Consider the following 17,993-nt stretch of genomic DNA (forward strand, 5'->3'; position numbering starts at 1 on the left):
ATCACGGTTGTCGTCCACGCCACTCCCCTTTAATTTTCGCAAGCTCCGAGTGAAGTGAAGCTAGCTCCAACACTAGTTCACCGCCCAGGGCAGAGGCTAGCTATACAATAGCATTAGAATCAGTTGGTAACGAGCGAGTCAATTTAGACATTTCAACAATGTAAATGTGATTAAATTAAATGTGGCAGCTAGCTGGTTGTCTGACGTCGAGAGTAGGAGGCTTGAAGGAAGGAAAGCTCGCCAGCTACTAGCTAGTAGTAGCGTTTGACGGGGTCGCATTTTGGGAATGTGAATTCATGGGGGGTGAACTCTCAACAAAAGTGACTGGCTAGCAGGCTAACATCATACATACGGTGAGTAGCTAACGACTTGTTAACGAGGGTTACACGGCTCGTTACCTAACTGTCAAATCAAATGTTGAGCTAGCTACTTCTTTATATTGTAACATATCTTCTGAACGATTCCGATTCAACACGTCTGTAGCTAGCTATGGTCTAATAGTGTCATGTTACCAGCAAGTGTCATACAAATAAGCAGCTAACCACTTTCCTTTAGTTTCACTATTGTTGGTCTTTACTTCAGACAATATTGCTAGTAAGTCATCTAATGGTTCATGGCTGCATTTCTATCTGTGTTCACCTTCATCTTGGGGGGACAAAATCAAGACGATGATGTAGATTAATATTGGGGGGAAGGGGGGCGGGCGCATATTGTGGCACACATTCACTGGTATCGTCACATCAGGATCTTGAGTACATTATCTGCAAGCCTCATCCTTTAATTTTCCCTGCTGTTAATAGGTAGTTGGAGAGCACCACTTTTTTTTTATTGGTTTCTAATGTTGGGAGTGATAAGTGTAGCAAGTGTAGCTTCAGAAACTCCAAGGCTTCAGAAACTCCTGTGTTGATGACCAATGATTTCTCTTCACCCCCCAGACCCATGGCAAAGTGGCTGAAGGACTACCTGAACTTTGGCAGCCGACGCGATCCCCCCCAACCTCCGAGGCCAGACTACACAGAAAGTGAGATCCTGAGGGCCTACCGTGCCCAAAAAGACCTGGACTTTGAGGACCCCTATCAGAGCTCTGATAAACAGCCCCAGAACGGTGGCTGCAGTGGGACAGTAAGCCTGCCCGCGTTCCCTGCCTTCGGTTCAGTCCTGCCCAACGGTGTGGAGGTAAGGATGGGTGGTGGTTTAAAAACTCAAGAGTACGTCACAGACAGGGATCTGCCCCGAACACAAAAACATCTGCTAAATGACATATTGAATATTTCAGGTGAAGGTGGTATCGCCCAAGCACAGACTCATCAAAGTGGACTCGCAAGAATTTGGGCGTTGTAAGATCTCCCCAGTGACCGTCCAGGAGGAACCGGTAAGATGTTTGTTGTCGTCTTTCTGCTGTCCTTCCTCTTTCTGTCTTACCCTCATTCTTTTCCTTTTCTCGTCCTTCTTTTGTGCCTTCTTTATGATCTCTCTCTCTACTCCACCACCCTGAGTGTCTCACACACACTGCTCTCAGTGAGCGTACAGAAGTATTCTCAGAGCCGATGAAATATTCAGATATTGCAGTGCAGTCATAGCATTTAATTCAGCTCGTTGACCTACATTCACATGCCATGAACTTCCACTATGAACACACACATTAATTTGTTCCGAAAATGGGCTAATAAATTTGGTGAGATTATGTTCCTATTTTAACCTTGTGTTTCTCTCTTTCTATTGTTCTCCCCCCCCCCTCCCCCTCTCTCTCTGTCTCTCTCTCTCTCTCTCTCTCTCTCTCTCTCTCTCTCTCTGTGTCTCTCTCTCAGGTGGTACCCTCTGCCCCTACAGTGGGTGACTCAGACACGGACTACTCTGACCCGTTTGACGCTCGCCCGGTTAAAATAGACTGGGAGCCCAGCTCCAGCCCCACCCCCGTCCCAGCAGACTGCAGCAGCTACATGGAGCCATTCGAGGCCCAGAGGGTCATCACAGGTCAGTACCTACCTGTGCATTCAAACATGGTTTCACGTGTGGTTGTCTCTCGTGGGTGGGGACCACTGACTGGCTCACATTGATGGATACATAGACTAACTGATTTATTGATGTGTGTTCTGTGCGCAGAACTCCAACAGGGACCTGAGAGAGGCAGGCCCAGTGTCGGGGTTGGAGATCAGCTGTATGACAACCCCTATGAGGAGAGTACCCGGCGCTGCCATCGGGGGGCGGTGGCGTCTTCACAGGGGGGAGAGGGCAGACAAGCCCAGCCAGAGAGCAGGGAGAGCAGGCTGCCACAAGATGACGAGAGGCCTGCCGATGAGTACGACCAGCCCTGGGAGTGGAAGAAGGACAACATCTCTAAGGCGCTAGCAGGTAATTTGATGAGAGATGTGTCATATGATGTGTTGTGTGAGTGTTATTTTGGTCTATGAGGCATTCAGTAGATTGAAATTCAAGCCATGTTATAAGCAGTCAAGCTGGGCCTGTCTTTGTAGGCTGTCACATGACGTGATGTAATTTGAGCATCTGGTTGTCTCTCTCTCTCTCTCTCTCTCTCTCTCTCTGTAGTTCAGTTTGAGGGTGCGGAGTGGGAGCATTTGCTAGCCCATTCAGAGTCGGCTAGACTGCCCAGGACCAGCCCCACAGTCACAGGGGGCTCAGCCAGCCTTCGTAGGCCCGGTGAGACCCTCCCTATCCTGGGGGAAAGAGTGGACCCATTCCTGTCCCTGGAGAGACAAGTGTATGTGTCCGTCCATCCTCAGATAAGGGTCAAACTTCAAAAGTTTAAAGGGATAGTTCACCCAAATTACAAAATTATTATTATTAAATTACAATTATGGGATTTTGTCATTTGGGGTCATCCCTTTAATCTCCTTGACACGGCTTCTCTGCAGTGATGTGAGAAGACAGGATAGGTGAAAACAAACCTCTTGATGTGCCTTCACCTGATCGTTTTTTTCCGCATCAGTTTAATTGAATGAAAAGAAGAAATGATGCATTTAAAAGCAATTAAATAAAATGCAGACTTTTTTTTGTCATGTTGCTGTGTATCACAACATGCTGTAATATTTCCCCTGGTTGTGAATCATTTTGTAACATGCCCAGGCTGTGAGTCACACTGTAATATGTCCCCTTGCCGTGTGTCACACTGTAATGTGTACCCTGGTTGTATGCAGGTGGTACCATGGTGCTCTGAGTCGACCGGAGGCAGAGTCTCTGCTGACGTTGTGTAAAGAGAGTTCCTACCTGGTCAGGAACAGTCAGACCTGTCGTAACGACTATTCTCTCTCCCTCAGGTACAAACACTCCCCTAACCTGGTGGTGTCCATATTCAAGTGTGGCTTACTTTCATACAAGTTCTGTCTTCTCCTTCTCTTTCTATGGACTGCTTGCTGTTTGTACCCATCATTTCTTAAAGAGAGCAGTTGCTAGTAAAAGGCTTAGTTGAACATTGTATTTTGTCTGTCTGTCTGTCTGTCTGTCTGTCTGTCATCGATGTTTCATCCAGCTGTAATAGCTGACTGTAGCTGGTCAATTAGACCTCCCATTCTCTCTCTCTCCCCCCCACCGTTTTCTCTAATTTATAACAACATGGCACATCTCTTAAAGGGGAGGTCTATGTTTTCCTCTGACACTCTTTAGGAATAATCAGTGGTTTGGAACTGCTGTTGGCTCTCATAGGGGATGCATAGCATATGCGTTATGTCTGTACAGCCTAGTTATTTCATACACAGAATTCAGTGTTGGGTTATTGAAGTGTTGTTTTAGGAGAGGACTGCGTTCTCACTAATTGTCTGGAACAGGCCTCAATGACTCATTCACAGTCATTAAATATCATGACACATACAACACTTCTGATGTTAATGATGCACAACACAAGCCATTGGCTTCTAAGATGTCACAAAACACAAAAATATACACATTTTTAGATAATCATAATCCACACAAAGCATCACAGATGTATCCTCTATGATGCATCAGCCCCCCTATCCATGCTTACTGATGGATGTCACAATACACAAGTAACTTTCTCTTCTCTGTCCTTCTCTCAGGAGCTGTCAGGGCTTCATGCATATGAAGTTTACTCGGTCTGCAGACGGGTTTTATGTCCTTGGGGAGAACAGCCCCCCGTTCTCGTCTATACCAGAGGTCATTCACTACTACACTACCCACATGCTGCCTATCAGAGGGGCCGAACACCTGTCTCTGCTGTACCCTGTTATAGTGCAGACCCTCTGACACACACACACACACACACCCACACCCACCTTGTGCTACTGAATCCTCTCTGGTCTGACTCTTTTCCTGCCCCCTGCTCACCTGTCTCTGACTCGGATGAAAGACTGTCTCGAGTTGGACACACCTTACTATGAACAGTGGAGCATTTGTTGCCATTCCTCACTCTCTACCAATGGGCCTGTACTGGTCTGACTGCACTGGCTGATCAGCCCCACAGACCTGTGCTTTTGTACCAGCATTGTTACTGAAACCCTGTATTATGCTGTCAAACAACCCTGTGTGTACCGGACGCCACAGATCAAAGATCAGCTTACCTACTCCAAATCCACTAGGGAGGACATACTCAACTGACCTTAGGTCTCCATCTAGGGGCAACTGTTTTGGATACCTGTGTTGTGCTCAGGCCCTATTGGATAGTACCTGTATTCGAATGTGAAGGTTTGATTCACTTTACTGTATTATTGCCCAAAGAGACAGTATTATTGTTGTTACATGTCAATTCAATACAATGTACATCCCCAGGCTATCTATTCACTGTAGATTTGGCCCCCAACGGAATAGAGGCCTATGAATGTTACCTGTTGCTGTCTGCTTACTGAAGCTGTAGCTGACTACCTACTGTGTATTACTCTGCTATTGCTGTGTTAGGGGCTTAGGGAGTCACAGGGGTTACTTTGTCAAAGAAAGGCGTATTTAGCTTTAGCACAGTAGGAGACTCCCATAGCATTAAACAGTAGAAACTAATTAAAGCAATTTGTGTAATAACCATTGCTTTAGGTTTATGAAAATATGAATAATGATTTATTAACTGAAGTGTCAGTAGATTGGTAACTGTGCTGTTTGTACGATTTTCTCATGTCCTTTGAAAATAAAAGTGTGATTTTGTTTTTAAACAACTGATGCCCATCTCTTTCTTTGATGCGTTATGACATGATACCGCACTTTTCAAGTAGCATAAAATGTGTTCAAGAATTTTTGCTTTGTCAGTTAGACCTAGTAGCGTTTGTTTGTTAATAAAATTACTCTATCGACAAAGAGACTATTTAGGTAGAACTAATGTCAATTTATTTGAATCGACAGCAGTCAGAAGGTCAATGTAATAGAAGAAGCAGCTTGTCCATGTAAGTAGATGGATGTGTATTCCATCGATCCTCGTCATAAATAGTGATTGTTGTTCACCTCATGTCAATCAATTGTAGTACCGCGTCACATGATACTATAGCAACCGCCAGGTGTCGGTGTCAGCGCGGTGTCACCAATTGAGCACAAGGCAGCGACAGGTAGGGTTGCTATGGGAATAATGTGTGCTTCATGTCGGCTTTTTCGTTTTGAGCTTCAAATCTTCAATTATAGTTAGGCTTATATTCGTATGATATTTGTGAGTTGTATGCTTATGGTAGGCCTATCTGTTCCCTTGCATTGGAACGGGTAACCCTACAACCCCACAACACACAATTACCGATGATAGACAATGGTTAAATACCTCCGTGGTTAAATATGTATTGGCCTATCATTTGGATTATATATAGGCCTATTTGAACATTTCATTTCGCAAATTAATTAATAAGTAGAACTTTTAATTGCTTTTAAAGTCAATAATGTCCTGGAAGTGTCTCCCGTTGAAGAACAGATGTGTTTTCTTCTTCTTCTTCTTCTTCTTCTTCTTCTTCTTAGATTAGATTAGATTAGATTAGATTCAACTTTATTGTCATTGTGCAAAGTACAGAGACAACGAAATGCAGTTAGCGTCTAACTAGAAGTGCAAAAAAGCAGAAAAGTTCAGTGTGAACAGTATATACAGGTAGTGCAGTATATGAGCAGTATAGTAGTGCAGTATAGTATAAGTAGTGCAGTGTAAACAGTATATGAGTTAGCAGTAGCATTATACGCAGAATAAATAGGATGCAGTATGAACAGTGTAAACAGCATATGAGCTGTACAGGCAATGCAGTCTAGCAGTATATATGTATTAACAGTAACATAAGAGTAAATAGCAGAATAAATATGGAATGCCGTATGAACAGTATAAACAGGTATGTACAGTATGTACAGATATGTGCAGTGTATTAACAGTAGTATAAAGAAAAATATAAGGATATGTGCATTATGAACAGTATAGACAGATTATGAACAGTATAGACAGATATGTCCAGAAGAGCAGTGGTATGGAGTAAGAGCAGTGTGTACAAGTGAGGATACAGTAGGTGCAGGGGTTGGTAGGTTGTCACCTAGGTGCAGAGTTGGAGTTCAGTAGGGTGACAGCCGCAGGGAAGAAGCTACCTCTGAACCTGCTGGTTCGGGTGCGGAGAGACCTGTAGTGCCTCCCGGAGGGGAGGGGAGTTCTTCTTCTTCTTCTTTAGGAGGAGATATGTGAAGGGAAATAGTTTAAACAGTAACATAAGTGTTCCCCTTCAGCAACTCCTGTATCCATGGCTACTAGGATAGAGCAGCTTGCACGGGCCAAACCCAACCTGCTCAGATTCCCTGACCGGTACAGTAACAAATTGACTCTTTGCCTGTGTGTTTCTGCTTTAATGCGCATGAGGGAATGGGTGTGTGCGATGCCTACAGCAATAACTCACTTTATGTGAACCCCCAGCATAGTGGATAGTAAGGACTGTTGCATTGCTCATGTCTGGCACTCTTATGAGAAAGAGTTTGGTATTTACTTGTGCTATTCAGACATGAATATTGAATATTTATATTTATATGAATATTTCTATGTTTTTATGTTTCTGTGTTATATTGTCTTTGTTATATTTGAGTTTGACATATTGACTGTGTCTGATGTGTTAGCTGGTGCTGTCAAATATTCACTGTGGAGATGACTAAAGCCCTTATGTATCTTATTAATCTCTAGTCGGTCAGTCTACTGGCTGGATGACATCCCACCAGAGAGAAGTGGCTCCAATACCACCTTTGGTAAGATGAGGACTATTTTAAATCTCTCTCCTACTTCTCCCCCTCTCTGTCATGTCCTTTTTTGATGATACCTTCTAATGGCTCTGCGTTGTAGAGTTGACACCTCACTGGTCCCAGCTGTGTGGAAGAAAGCATCTGAATTCTGGTTTTGAACAGAGCAGGTGAGAGAGCTTATATCATCTATGTGTGAGTGAGTGTGCTTACCAAGTATCCACCATGTATCCATCTGTTATTTTAGCATTCATCCATGCATACGATCTTTCCATCTATTCTTCTACCCACCCTTTTCCTCCCTCTCGTCACCGCCCCCTCCCTTTCCTCCTCTCCTTCTATTCCTCCTCCCTCTATCCTCTTCTACCTCTCTCCCCCTCTTCTCTTTTCCCTCATCCCCTCTCTCCTCAGACCGTCTCCAGTATGGGATGTGAGTGTGGCAGCTCTGACTGCCTCTCCCTCTGGTAGAGTTTGCTCTCTGGCCTTGCCTCGCCTGCCCACTGCCGGCTGGCAGCCTGACCGTCCTCTACTGGCCACTGTGAGTACTACACACAATAGACTGCACTAGATTAGCAATGTCTTCAGATTGTACTGTAGATTCAGTCATTTGAAAATGAATGCATTGTATTGTAAATTGTTAATATCATAGAGAATCTTCACAGATCATTTTTTGCTGTTTGCAAAAGGCCTACATGGAGAGCGTGATTTCAGACTTTTTCACCGTTCATCATCAGGCATATGACTTTGTCTATGCCCCATCATGGGTGCTGGCCTACCTGCCCTCTCACTGCCCTCCAACCCCCTTTACTCCACTGTAGTTGAGCAGAGCGGCGCAGAACACAGTAGCCAGCCCCAGGATCTGTCAGTTATCCCGGCCCAAGAGAAGACTGGGTCTCCACTCCCCCCATGGCTCCAAAACTTCCCTTGCAGCCCCCCACCCCATGACAGCATCCTCACGAGTACAGCTCCTCGCCAGTGAGACAATCATTGCAAATCTCAAATGATATCCCATTCCCCCGTATAGTGTCTGACCCCCTTAGAGCTCTGGTTACAAGTAGTGCACTGTATGGGTTATCATTATTACTCATATAGTACACTACTTTTGATCAGAATAGGCTATCTTTTTAGATTTAGACATACAATATCATCTCATATGATTATCTCTAAAGGATTTCGTGGTTTTAGTTGTTTACCTCCTTGATGATAACCTAAAATATAATGAGACACTTTCTGTTTTTCCTCCCTCTTTCCTCAGTCCCTAAGTCTGACCACCCCAAGTATGCGGCAGACCGCCCTGTGAGCTGGCCTGTTCCAGGGCCAGTGAGAGAGGCAGTGGCCAGTGAGAGGCTCCAGGTGCTTTCATGTCCCAAACAGAGGAAGCCGCTTTTTCAAGGCTACAACCCCTACACTGTTAGCTTAGCCGCCCGTTCTGCTAGTGCCTCACTGCGACTGTGTGAGCTCTGTCTACCCCTGCCACGCAAGTGCAAGGGGAAATAGATGAATGCAGAATATGAGGGACCATTCCATCCCTATTCTCTGGTCCCTAAGAAGAACAATCCACTCCAGAGAAGAAAACGGTTTCCCAAGGAACGTTTTTTCGACTATACACTGTATGCCATTTCTCTTATAATCACGAACATCTTCTTAAATGGTTCAACAGAAAAAGACTTGCCCGCCTTCAAACATTTGATGTTAAGAAAGGGTAGAGTTATGGGTGGTCTCAAAGTTCCTGACTCTCAACCTTTCATTATATGGGACCAAGCCTGAGACTCAACCTTCTCACACACTTTCTGCCTGCCTCCATTTCAGATATGTCTGTTTCCCCTTTCTACAGTATGTCTTCTGTACGGCTATTTCCCATATCTCAGTCACACTGGAATAAAGAACAACACTCTCTGAAACATGTGTGTTTGTGTGGGTCTGCATGTGTACAGCCTTTCATGGCTAGGGCTCATTTGACAAATACATTCCAATTTCAAAGTTAGAAAGAGCTGTACTGCCACACAGGTATCAGCTTAATAATTGATCAAACCTCAGATGGAACATATTCTGCTGTGGAACACCAGAGGCACTGTTAACTGACATAATAATCTCCTTGCAAAACGAGTATGAAAATTGTTTTGAGAATTGAGACCTTAATTGTGGCCTGATTGTTTTATTATTATATCCGTCATTTGAGGCAGATACTTTGAGTCATGTTTCAGTTGTTAATGATGAAGTGTGTATATAGCAGCCTACTTGCCGAATTGGAATGCATCCACAAAACAAGACTTGTTGATCGGTAACGATCTTGCTTAAGATAATTTAGGATAAATAGCAGATTTTGAAAAATAAAAAATACTTTTCGTAGACCTAAGCGAAAGAGTGTAAATTATTAGTTTTTGTTAATATTGTAGCTGTGTTGCCAAGTTGTGGCACTTGCCTACAGATAGACCGTATCGTTCATTCATGCCCGGCGCGCGCTTCGGTACGCGCCTGCTCACAGCATGGCCTTCATTGCCACACGAGTCCGATGCGCATGGTAGCCGCCTCCGGAGCGGGAACACTTTGGGTACCGGTAAGTATTATTGACAAAATATTCGAAACGATGTATTAGCTTGTGAGTATTGTGAGCATTTTGTGATATTGGTTATCCATAGAAAATACTTTGAGTAGAGAGACTATCTTTATTTTTTATTTGTTCCCCAATGAAAGATGTTCAGATTTGGTGAAACATGTTGCTCAATCTCTTACTTTGGAGTGCCAGACATGGGTTCTGGAATGAGGAACTCAATTAAAAGTAATGTTCTATCGTCCTACAATACCGTCATTTCAGTTCAGCGAACTGATGGCTATCACAGTGTGCATATTCTATTATGATGTGGATTTGACAATAGTAACATTTCTTTAAAGTACTTTTCAATCTGTGATGCCCTAAGCTTTTAACTCTCAGCTGAGCCGACTGTAGCCGGAAAGCAACCTCCGTGCTTAAAGCAAATAACGCCTGGGCTAATAAAATACGTTTTACTGTACACGAGGAGTATACTAAACGAGATGAGGCAGTTAGCGAGGTAACTTTAGCTCCAAATCGGGATTTGGCTTCCCTTTACTTAAATTACTTTTCAAGAGAAATTTCGGAAAGCTTGATGCCCTTCAAAGGGGACAACCGCCAGACGAACCATCAAAGTCAAGGATTGAAAGAAGAAGATTTTATTTATTTATTTATTTATCACAAACTGTTTCTTGGCGCAGTCATTTTTATTTCGATACATGGCAAAGTCTCCGACTCTATCTGTCCATATGACTGCACAGAGGAGGATCCTATCCGACTAAACGGACTGCTATCTATGTACAGGTGAGACTGCTGGCAAAAATGGACCTGGTCTCCTCCACTCTCTGGATCTGCCTGTGGGGAGTCTGGCTGGCCTCAGGTGAAGGGAAGCACTTTTTCACAGAGCTCTTACAGGTGTCCTGTTAGATAATATCAATCAAGTGTTTCCTTGTCATATAGTCTTCCCGGTTTGACAGAAAGTGCGTTTTTAACGTTGAGACAAATAAGAAATTATAGTGGCTTACACTTATGACATGTGGTCCTGGTGACTAATTACGGTTATTGATGATACCATGAATATTAATGTTATATTACTCAACTCCAGCAAATATGATTAATTACTACTTCAGTAATGATTGTCAATCATGTTATACCCTTGTTCATCACATTTTCGTAAATATTATATTAACAGTGATTTTGGTATGCACTTCACATTGGCTGAAAGAATATAATTATGTATTCAAAATATACATATTTTTCATTTATTCATCTGTAAGACATTGCTGATGCTTGCAGATTACATATTATTGATTGCATCTGTAATGTTATATCATTCAAGTCACACATTGTGATTTAAATTGACAAATTGCGATAACATCAATTAATGTTCTGAATTAAATAATTAATGTTAAAACATTCTTAAAAGTGCATGAAAACTTCGAATGCAAATGCGTGATAGTATGTCAGCCATCATCAGTGATGTTTTTCCATAGATAGAGGGGGAACACTATCTGATAAGGGAACACATACTGACACGCCACCGGTACTCTGTTGCGGCGTAGCCTACACTGTGTGTGTGTGTGTGTGTGTGTGTGTGTGTGTTGTGTGTGTGTGTGTGTGTGTGTGTGTGTGTGTGTGTGTGTGTGTGTGTGTGTGTGTGTGTGTGTGTGTGTGTGTGTGTGTGTGTGTGTGTGTGTGCGCGCGCGCGCGTAGAAGGTAGTCTTGCTACCGTGTGGTAGTTACTGGGAGGCATACATCTACTATGCGTGTTCAGTCTCTGACTCTCGGGTGTGATCATTTCTGGGTAGAACTTCCGCACAGAACATCATGCACTCACCTGGGGTATTATGGGGACTGAAATGAGGAAAGAAACGTTTTGAAATTAAGGAATTACTTGGGGGGGGGATGAGAATGGGGAGATGATTTGGCAATGAAATTTAAAACATGCTTAGCCTAAGCAAGAGAATTACTTGCAACACATAACCACAGTACTCCCGGCATGGGCACTGAGCTGTGGGGCCTTGTTATCTATGCTGAAAGATGTACTCGATATAGCAGCTGTTTTTCATTCAATACTCTTCGGTTGAAACAGAGAGTTAAACAGAGCGGAGAATAGCACACATGCACAGAACAGAACACTAACCCGTATGCTTTATTTCAGATAACTGTTACAGCACTCTTTTCCCAACAGTGGTTACATATTTAATTACTAGTATCCAATAGACTAATAGTCTTTGGTGATAAGGGTTTCAAAGTAATAAGAATCAATACATGCAGTCAACTTCATGGTGTATGCTGTCGTAAACTCCCATGCTACTGCACCAGGAGCCGACTGTTGTTGATGCTTAGGCTATTACAATGAAACCTGAAGAATAGTTAATCTATTGGGAACTAATAATGAGATATAATCACTATCAGGAAGATAGTGCTATGACACTTCTCTGGAATAAAGCGGTTTGGTGATTTATTAATGTTTGATCAATGAGACTTGTATTATCCCATTTGTCACTCAACACTTAAAACTCAAGGAACCACCTTGTACTGTGTGTGTGTTTGCTGTTCTCTGTTTGTCAAAGGAAGATGCCCTCTCCTGTGTGTGTGTGTGTGTGTGTGTGTGTGTGTGTGTGTGTGCGTGTGTGCGTGTGCGTGCGTGCACATATTTATAATTGATGGCCTATTTCTTCAAATTATGTTTGCTTCCACATTATTATGCACAAGTTGCGTTGAATAAGTCTTTCACAATAGACGCACACACTATGAAGGGAGGTGTGAGTGGGAAAGATGTGGCAGGTTAGGATGACAGGTTAGTTATGCAGGAGTTATGCCAGGATAGATACATCCATCCATCAACATTGTTTCTTTTCTTTCCCTCCCCCTCATTAGCATCAACTCCCTCTTATTTCTGCACAGCCTGTCTCCTCTCTCCTCGCCTGAGGTATTGTGTGTTTCTGGAGCATGCTGACGTCACCTGCTATTGGGAGCATGCTGTGGACCCCCAAACCATCACAGACACAATCTACTACACCCTACATGTCAACAAGACACGGTGAGACACTGCCTTATCATGTCTTCCATATTGTGCTGCCATGTGTTTGTATATGTACCAGATTCATAAAGAGATGTCAAAGCTGTCATATAGAGATGTGTTTTTGGATGTCATTTGCTTTACATGTTTGTGAAAAAAGACATGCTTGATTCCTTGTCCTTAGATTCACTTGAATCTCAGTGGAGCATTTGGTAAAAGAGGTTTTTCCTAGTACACTTGAACTACACTTGTTTGCCACACTGAAATTGACACTATATCTCATGTAAGATCCTGTCTGACGATAGCTGTCTGTAACTTCCTCTGAAAGACAGGAAGTTGATTGATCTCTCATTTGATTGGGCAAGAGCCATTTTCTGCTTATATGTATATTGGTTAAACAGGTGAAACCTATTTTTGTTGATGTTCTGCAATGTTTTAGCCTATTGTCCCCCACGATGAAATCAGGGAGAGGACTGTGAATCGGTCCCCTCCGTTTGTATATTTGTATGTCATATGCAATATCTCAGACACCACTGGGAATTTTGACGAAACTTGGGTGAATGATTGCCATAGAGATTCGGCATTTACAAAATCACACTGATTGACCCAAGGGGCTGCTATAGTGAACACCACAACATTCTGAAATCACACTGATTGGCTGTGGGGGACAACATGTTCACTGTAGACTTATTTTTACCTGGGATTGTTGTGGTGTCTAGCCTGGTCCCGGGTAGCAGGCCGTTTCTGTATTCAATGACATTTTTGCTTTGGCGCAGATACACAACCACAATAGGCAGAGACTAAACCGACAAAATGGGGAAGAAGTGCGAGGCTCTCCCATACCGTAGACACAGTATGATAACACTACCTGTGTTTGATGTTTGACTCACACTGCAGACAGTCATCTGTGACAGTAGCTTGAGGTGTTTTACATTTGAAAGTCAAACTTGACTCAACATGTGTGCGTGGACGTGTGTATTGTTTGTGTATGTGTGACGGTGTGCCAAGTTCTAGGCAAATTATTTGGTTATATTCTTCCTGTCTGACAATAACCTCCTTTATTCATCGACTACAGTTTGTTGTAGACTTTGACTCTGAAATGTGTGCATCGCACGAACACACGAACACACACACTTTCACCACCACAGTATCTGTTGAAATCTGGGTGTCATCTGGAAGCAGATAACAGTGAACAGCCATAGTATCAACACAAGACCTTGTTCATTCCGTGTGTGTGTGTGTGTGTGTGTGTGTGTGTGTGTGTGTGTGTGTGTGCGTGCATGCGTGCGTGCATGCGTGCGTGCATGCGCGTGCGTGTGTGTGTCATTTACACAGCAGCTACGATGGCTCCCTGGTTGAAACGTTCTCCTGTAGTACGCCGGACACACACTGCTCAGTGGTGACTAATTCCTCTGTGTCGTTTACCTACTGCACGTCCATCACAACCCACACTTCCCACGCCGTGACACACTCACACACAAGCTGCAAGCCAGGCATCAGGGAGGGTAAGGATCTTGTCTTGCAACACCTGTGACGTTTCACATAAGGAACTCAAATAAAAGCTTCTGTGCCCATTTGTGCTTTGTATTTTTTTTCTCTCTTTTTTGTCTCTCCCTATTTCCTCCGCTACCTCCTTCTTGTCCATCTTCATCCTCTCTTTATTCCTCCCCCTCCCTTACGCATTCTCTTTCTTTAACTCTGTCTCTCCCTCTCCCCCCTCTTTTTCTCAGTGAAGCTGTACCCTGCTGTTCTCCTCGGTGTAGAGTCTGTTAGGGGCAGCCCATGCTGTCTGAGGATAAGGTGGGAAACCCCTTTGTCATTCGCTGTGTCTTTAGAGGAGATCACACAGGGAGAGCTGATCTCCCAGATACAGTACTCCACACAGCAACAGGTCAGTAAACACACACACACACACACACGCGCACGCACACACACACACACACACACACACACACACACACACACACACACAAACAAATACGCATTGCATAACAGTTGTTATGATTTGTCATAAATATGCAATCCTTGAATATTACACTACACACTGCACAGGAAATGAAGAGTTCTTCCCCCATCTGTTTCCTCCATTTGCTCTGTCCTCTCTCTCCTCCGCTCTTTGGGTCTTTAGTTTCTTTCATGTTATTCCTCCTCTCCCCGCAGGCCAAGCCCCAGGTCATGGCGGTGGATGTGAAGGGGTTCAATTTCACAGCATGTCTCTTTGCCCCAGCCACCAACTACACCATCAGGATACGCCATCGCTACCGCAGCGACCTCAGCCACTGGAGCCAGTGGAGTGGCGCCCACCAGGGGGAGACAGAGGAGGACGGTGAGGGGGGAGAGAGGGGAGAGAGGGGGAAATTGGTGCTGCTGTGTGGCTGACACACAGAGAGCTCTGTCTGTTTGTTTGGTAGTTAATGTCTTGTTTTTTAGGTTTATGAGTATTTGAATGTATTTTTTAATGAGGCATCATCGCGGTTATTTATAATGCTATCATCTGTAAACTGGGATTTTCGCTGCTGATTTGATGGCAACTTTTCGTGGCAAGTGCCTCTGCGAGCACCTGGTTGGCTTTGAAGACCGACACCTGACTTTCCGGAGGAATGCCTACGGACAACGGAGCGGCCTGGGCTGCCCACACGCACCAGGAAGCAGGGTGCAAGGGGTGGAATCGGACGTCGCATTCGATCGAGAGGAACAAAACCTCCTCTCCCAACAATAATCTTATCCAATGTGAGATCTAAGATTGATGAACTTCATGCTTCCGTACAACATTTTTCTGAGACATGGTTGAACCTCTCAATCGACAACGACACTCTTGCATTACTGGGGTTTGAGACACAGATACGTCAGGATAGAGATCAACAAGCAACGGGTAAAACAATTGGAGGGGGCGTGTGTTTGTACATAAACAGCAAATGGTGCAAAAACTACACCTAACATAGAACTCCTTTCGGTTTCATTGAGGCCCACATCGTTGCCATGGGAATTTGGACAGATTTTTGTGATCCTGGTTTATATGCCCCCAGATGCAAACTATAAGGTGGCCATAGAGACTATTTACCATGTCCTCAGATGCATCAAAAATAATATTGGGTGATTTTAATGGTTGCTCATTAGCATCGGCGCTGCCACACTATCAGCAATATGTCAAATGTTATACTAGAGGATCAAACCATTGATCTATGCTATGGGAATATTAAGACTGGCTACAAGGCAACTAGGAAACCACCGATAGGTGCATCCAACCATGACACTGTGTTTTTACTACCATCCTACAGACAAAAATTAAAAACTGAAAAACCCAAAGCAAGATCAGTGAAAGTATGGGATGAGGACAGTGTATCGACTTTACAAGGCTGCTGTGAATATACGGACTGGGAGGTGTTTGAATGCCCAGATATAGACGAATATACAGAAGTGGTCACATCCTATATTTGTCATCCGGCTTTCTTTGAAAGAGGCTGGTTTAAGTCACTAGGATTCTGTCCTGCATGTACTACTATTCTGTCCTTTTCCCCTCTCTCTCTCTCTCTCTCTCAGTCCCATCTGTTGCTCCTGTGTTTTGGAGGCTGAAGGAAGCTGACAGTAGTGGCTGGAGGCGTGTGTCCCTGCTTTGGAAGGTGTGTGTGTGTGTGTGTGTGTGTGTGTGTGTGTGTGTGTGTGTGTGTGTGTGTGTGTGTGTGTGAGAGAGAGAGAGAGAGAGAGAGAGAGAGAGAGAGAGAGAGAGAGTTTTCAAAGTTAACAGTTAGAGAGTTAATCAAAATATAATAGATAAAAGCTTATTGAGTCAGACTCTCACTGGTCTAATTGGTCCCCAGATAGCTGTATCCTTTTATAGTTTAAGAACATTAAAACTTTATTCATGTTAAATTGCTTAAGTGCCAAAATGATCGTCTCTAAATTATTTTCATGACATGAATTATAGTGTGTTATTACTTAATTTGAGTCTGTCCAGTCATAACTAGTTCCCTGTTCTTAGAGAGAGAGAGAGAGAGAGAGAGAGAGAGAGAGAGAGAGAGAGACCTGGTACTAGTTAGAAGTTACTGTTATTATATAATTTACCTTTCTGTCCCAATAAGTTAAGTTCCTATATTTTTGTTTCGACAATATTAGACATCTTATCATGCCTATAAAGCTTATTGAAAGAGAGAGAGAGCTTTAACCATTCCTCTACATTTCCCCCTCTTTGGTTTTTAACTATGTGTCTCACAGCACCTGCCTCCGGCCCTGGCCAATGGCAGAGTTCTGAATTACAACGTGATCTGTCAGAGAGAGGACTCTGTGCTGGAGGATCATGGGAGTTGTGGTCTCTTGCCCAACACTAGGACTTCCTGTCATCTCTCCCTCCCCCCTGAGGCGTGCTCCTGCTCTCTCACCGCCTCGAACTCAGCTGGGACCTCCCCCAGTGCCCAAATATGGATCCTAGGCCTCACAGAGACAGGTACCAAATATGGCCGTTGTTGACAGGAAACTTTGTTTTGTGTGGTGTGGTCATAGATTTATAAACACTACAGGGTGCAATCCCCTAAATTAATTTAATATCTTCTGTGATTTGAGTGGGTGTAAATCAAATGTTGATGATGCACTGCCACCTGCTGTGCTGGAGTGTTCACTTGTGTATTATCAACACAGCTTCAGGCTCTGGTCAGTCATTTATTGGCACCAGTAGATGGCGTCATACACCTGAAAGAACTAGAAAAAGCTCATCGATAAACTTATTTAAGAAGAAGACCAGAAGACCAATTGGCTGATGCCTTCCCAGCTCATACATGGCGCCCCTCATGCTGCCACAAATGCAATGAATGGGAAAGATAGCATGTGCCTTCTCTGGGGATATAACGGGTGTGGTAGATGAAGGACCTCTCTCTTTCTCTCTCCTTCTCTCTCTCTCTGTTCTCAGAGCCCCCGGCCCCAGTCGTCGTCACTGTCACCCCATTGGATGACATCCGGCTGGATGTGAGATGGATAGCTCCAGTCGGCCAATCAGAGAGCGGCTTCATCGTGGAGTGGTCTGCGGTTGCGATAGGCAGCATTCTGCACTGGGATAGGCTAAATGGCTCCAACAGGGGACTGGTCATCACAGGTGAGCCAAAGAGATTATCTTTTCTCACATGTCCTATCAACATGTACCTACAGTACACAGCAAGTCTACCATCCCCCGTAAACCCGTCTGTTGGAGTGTCTTAACTTTCTATTTTGTGGAGGGGAGACTGTTTGACAGCCTAATACACACAGTGTATAATTGATTCCAATGCAATTCAGAGACCCTATAAAAACAAAGATATTAATTCTAAAATCACATGAACT

The 17,993-nt window shown here is 43.8% G+C and overlaps 2 protein-coding genes across 2 annotated transcripts in view; both read left to right on the top strand.

The window, feature by feature from the left end:
* The first annotated feature begins 59 nt into the window (after positions 1–59).
* Positions 60–5,093, top strand: LOC310814500 (SH2 domain-containing adapter protein F-like). Its single transcript, XM_083683967.1, has 8 exons — positions 60–353; positions 936–1,176; positions 1,277–1,372; positions 1,809–1,974; positions 2,104–2,352; positions 2,548–2,719; positions 3,156–3,275; positions 4,032–5,093. Exons 2-8 carry the CDS (start codon positions 940–942, stop codon positions 4,216–4,218), a joined length of 1,227 nt encoding a protein of 408 aa, XP_083540093.1. The 5' UTR covers positions 60–353; positions 936–939; the 3' UTR covers positions 4,219–5,093.
* Positions 5,094–6,647: 1,554 nt separating this feature from the next.
* LOC310814640 (interleukin-6 receptor subunit beta-like) overlaps positions 6,648–17,993 on the top strand; it is a gene marked incomplete at both ends in the record, with an annotated part of 15,081 nt that continues 3,735 nt past the window's right edge. Inside the window, 11 exons of the mRNA XM_083684133.1 lie at positions 6,648–6,709; positions 7,079–7,140; positions 7,235–7,301; positions 7,543–7,669; positions 7,950–8,106; positions 8,387–8,584; positions 14,417–14,577; positions 14,847–15,012; positions 16,227–16,306; positions 16,899–17,127; positions 17,587–17,769. Coding sequence (XP_083540259.1) covers positions 6,648–6,709; positions 7,079–7,140; positions 7,235–7,301; positions 7,543–7,669; positions 7,950–8,106; positions 8,387–8,584; positions 14,417–14,577; positions 14,847–15,012; positions 16,227–16,306; positions 16,899–17,127; positions 17,587–17,769 — 1,492 coding nt within the window. The remainder of the gene's footprint in view (positions 6,710–7,078; positions 7,141–7,234; positions 7,302–7,542; positions 7,670–7,949; positions 8,107–8,386; positions 8,585–14,416; positions 14,578–14,846; positions 15,013–16,226; positions 16,307–16,898; positions 17,128–17,586; positions 17,770–17,993) is intronic.

Source organism: Argentina silus (genome assembly GCF_951799395.1).
Source record: "Argentina silus genome assembly, chromosome: 13".
NCBI lineage: Eukaryota > Metazoa > Chordata > Actinopteri > Argentiniformes > Argentinidae > Argentina > Argentina silus.

Bases quoted from the DNA above. Each gene is read 5' to 3' on its own strand.
- LOC310814500 (XM_083683967.1), top strand. From the start codon at position 940: ATGGCAAAGTGGCTGAAGGACTACCTGAACTTTGGCAGCCGACGCGAT. The intron at 1,373-1,808 runs GTAAGATGTTTG...TCTCTCTCTCAG, and splicing joins TGACCGTCCAGGAGGAACCG to GTGGTACCCTCTGCCCCTAC. The intron at 1,975-2,103 runs GTCAGTACCTAC...TTCTGTGCGCAG, and splicing joins GGCCCAGAGGGTCATCACAG to AACTCCAACAGGGACCTGAG.